At 38.1% G+C, this 4,199-nt stretch overlaps 1 protein-coding gene across 1 annotated transcript; it reads left to right on the forward strand.

The window, feature by feature from the left end:
* Positions 1 to 454: 454 nt before the first annotated feature.
* Positions 455 to 3,926, forward strand: LOC149454873 (G protein-coupled receptor 68-like). The gene has a single exon (XM_089686994.1). The coding sequence runs from the start codon at positions 455 to 457 to the stop codon at positions 1,382 to 1,384; it is 930 nt and encodes a 309-aa protein (XP_089543120.1). The 3' UTR covers positions 1,385 to 3,926.
* Positions 3,927 to 4,199: the final 273 nt, after the last annotated feature.

Genomic DNA, 4,199 nt, shown 5'->3' on the forward strand with positions numbered 1-4,199 from the left:
CTTTTTTTCTTTTAGTTTTTATTGCTGTCTGTGCCCCCATTAGAGAGATTCCCCCTCTCTAGCTGTTTACCATTATCACTGAGAGTGAAAGTGAAAAATCTCACATTTTGGGTTGTCCTCAGAAAAGTAACACATGGGAAATCTTCCAATGGAGACACTAGTTCTGGTGACCCCAGTGACAATCATGGATCATCCTAATTCCTGCTTTCGTTATGAGAGAGGAAATGAAGGGAAATTTCCCCAATAGGACACAGATGGTCACAAACACTGACATTGGTTATAACCCTCCTTTACTCTATCCAAAGTGAAACAAGCATTTTGCCTTCAGTTGTACTTTAAATGCATGAAATCATATGTACCAAGCTGCAGCTGTCAGCAGGTTATAGCCTAATCTACTGCAGACTTTAATTTGATGTTATCTTTTTTTTTGCAGGGGCTTTTATTTAAGAGGAAAATGAATGTCACTTATAACCCCAATATCTCCATACAAGACACTTTTTATGGAAATATATCTTCATGCAGCACTACGTCTACAGAATATTCAATTCTTCTCTCCTGTATCTACATTGGGAATGCTTTGTTGGGACTAACACTCAGCATTTTGGTTCTGTGGGCAATATGGCCAGAAGTCATAAGTTTACTGGGTCTGCCTTTCTATGCAGTCAATCTTCTGATTGCTGCAATATTAGAATGTCTGGTTTTACCATTTGGAGTCAGTTATCTTTTGAACATCTTTACAGCTGGTTCATTGGTCTGCCATGTTCTTGGTCTTATCCCCAAGATTGTACAAAGAACTGCTGCAGTATTTCTTGTTTGGATGTTTCTTGTACGGTATATGGCCGTGAAGCAACCTCTGAAATATAAAACACTTTCCTCCATTTGGGTATGTGGATCAGTCAGCTTTACCCTATGGTCCATTGTGACAGCCATTTCAGTTACTGAACAGATACTGATTGATGACAAAACAAGGAAATGCTTTCCGGATTTCAGAGTAGCAGCAGAATGGGCCGTGCTTGACTTAATGCTCTCATTTATATTTAACTTTTTACCATTGAGCTTGCTTTGCCTCCTTGGCCACCTCATCTACTGTGCCTTGAAGAACGCCATCTCGGTTCCCAAAGAGCAGCGAGAAAGGATCAGAAAGAGTCTTATTATAGTTGCATTTGGGTTTGGGGTTATCTTTTGTCCTATGCATATAGTTATGATGTATCAGAGTTCTCTTTTACTTTTTGGCCATTCCATATGTGAGGTCACTCTAAAAGTGTTTCTCCCTTATCAGTTTACGTTTGCTCTTAATACCTATGGTGTAGTAATAGCCCCTCTTTTTTATGCCTTCACCTCTAGTACAGTAAATAAGAAACTTAGGGGACTTATCAAAAACTGACAAAAAAGGTGAATGCAGACAAAGATCTCAATAACTAGCACAAGTTTACCAATTCTTGGAAAGTGTGAGATATGATCAATTCAACATCACTGAACCCAAGAACACATCCCCCGCCTCCAGCACACAGCATGTGATTGACAGCCTTAGCTGTGCATGTTTCCCTATGAGTCTGTGTAGCGGGGAGTGAGTACATTCCCTCCACTCTAGTCTCAGATTACACTTAGCTACCTGTTCTATGCTGTACAGTGTGTGACAGCATATCTCCACAGGTGCAATGTCAAGCTCCTACAGACATGTTCTACAGCTTTCTTGCCCATACCCCTGTATAGGCTTTTCTGTTAGAAAGCTGGAGGAAGTGTCATTGGACTAGGAGGATGCTCATTAGCGCCCTTATAGCCCATTGAGAACTACAAGCCATTTGCTGTGGTGGCAGAGGGGACTTGCAATTTCATAATTCACAGATTTTTGTGAATGAATGACATAGCTGTCCAAATGCAACTGGAACAATGTTTGGACATGCTTAGTTTTACTGTCTTCTAACACAATAGGGAAATGGATATTGTTGTGGCATACTGGGCAATGCAAATTATTGGTTAGGCAGTGTATACAGTTTTAACTATTGCCATTGTTTTAGAGGAGCGTTTGTTAAACACTGGAACCAAGCTATGTCAATAAGGACAAACTATAGCTTAAAGTGTTACTAAACCCACAACAGTAAAATCAGTCTGTATATGCAGTAAAGCATGCATGTTATACTCACTGTGGAACTTAAGGGGTTAATCCTCTGCATTGTATTAAAAAGATGTTTGTTCCTGACTTCCCTGATCCTCCCCTTCTTCCATGTTCCCCATTTCATCTCCTGATAGAACACAGCCTCGGGGACACTCTGCACATGCTCAGTTTGGTATATACTGTTAGAGAGTTTTTTCTTTTTCTTGGAAGGGTGCATGTGATCAGCACAGGGCCAATCAGCACTGTCCAGACAGAGGGTCAGGGGTTATGCAATCTCATAGGGCAGTGAGAGGTAAATGAAAACTCCTCCTACAAGCTTTAATCAGTCTTCAGCTGGACACTCATAGAAGTCACAAGAGTGATCTAACTGCTGATGAAAGGTACTAAGCAGTTTATATTTACTAAAATAATTGCATTAACATGTTTTTTGTACTGTGGGAGACCAGATATAGTGAATGCAGGGTCCTGGGTTTAGTAACACTTTATTCTTTTGACATATTTGACCCATGGCATTTATTATACTATAGTGCCATCATGTGTTTGCAGTTAGGAAATGTTTCTCTCAAAGAAACTGATATAAGAAGATGGAAGTAGAAAGGGTTACCCCATGTGGGAATGGGAATAAAGATTCAGCAGCACAAACTGGTTGGGGAACTGCAAGATAGGATGACACTAAATTTACAATACATGAGAACCAGATCAAGATACAGCTTTCCTTTGAACGATTAATACCTGAAGTCCTGCTCAATATGCCTTACTTCATATAAATTATTAGCAATTTGCCAGGAAAGGCTGGTTAGCGTGTGTGTCTGTATTCATGTTAGTGGCAATCTCTTATGTCCTGCATTGCTTTCCTATACCTGTAAGTAGCGTGTTTATGCATCATTCTTGTTCAGTAAAAGCACAATACTGTACTACAGGGCTTGGAGGTGCCAGCATTTTTATATTTCAATGGTTTTTATTAATTTTAATTATAAACAGTATAAACAGAGGCATCAAAACACGCCCAGAGGTGCCAGCATTTTTAATGGATTTTGTGTCTTTAAACACATTTTCATGCCAGGCAGCGCTCTGAACCTCTTATGAATTGAGAGGCGATCCAGTACTGTGCATGTATTGCCAAGTCTTCACAGGTAATAATGAAAAAAACCTCAATCTGCAGGCTTACAAGTAGATGACTTTACTATTAGTGTCTGAAGAATAAACTGAACTGGGTCACTCCCTGAGCACATAACTATGGTAAAGGGGTATAAGTAAAGGGGGGAAAATGTTTTAATATTAAACACTGTAAAGACTGATTATATATCCATAATTGTACAGAAATACTTTTCATATTTTAGAATGTAATGGGATTGATTTACTAAAGGTAAATAGATTGAGCACTTTGCTAGTGCAGTTGCACTCATTTTCTCCAGAGCTTAGTGAATGCTGTGAAGCTTCACTTTGTAAAGAATCAGATACAAGGAAAATAACAAATAGAATTTTTGCTTGCACATGACTAGAAATCAGCAGAGCTTCACCACATTCAATAAGCTCTGGGGAAAATGAATGCAACTGCATCTGCAAAGTGCACAGTCTATTTACCTTTCGTACATCAACCCCAATGAGTATGTAAAAAAAGATGCACTTAGCTGCATAGAAGTTAATTTTTTTTATATCTTTATAGTTTATGTCAAAGTACAAAGATTAAAATAAAGACACTGACAGTTTGAAATATACAGCATGTGAAGCTAAAGCTAGATTTTTAAAGGATTTATGTAATTAGTCTACAAAATAAACAATGGCCTGACCAACAGCTCAGGCAAAAACATATATGCAATTATATATATTATTTAAAAATATACAAAACTGATAATATATACTGTAAATGGAGTTGATGAGACAAAATAGTATATACAGTATATGTAAAATGACAGTCAGATTATCCCAGATTATTGCCTGTTGGTTTTGAGTAGTCCTTCAGTACATCCATTCATTTTCTGATATGGCACATTACATTTATATGTCACTTATCAGATAATCCTCAATGTGACTCTCAAACAAAACACTGATATGTTTTTATTCTTGGTGCCTGCTCCAATAC

The sequence above is a fragment of the Staurois parvus genome, unplaced genomic scaffold, assembly GCF_062004578.1.
Source record: "Staurois parvus isolate SC_StPar_1 unplaced genomic scaffold, SC_StPar_1.0 ptg000415l, whole genome shotgun sequence".
Taxonomy (NCBI): Eukaryota; Metazoa; Chordata; class Amphibia; order Anura; family Ranidae; genus Staurois; species Staurois parvus.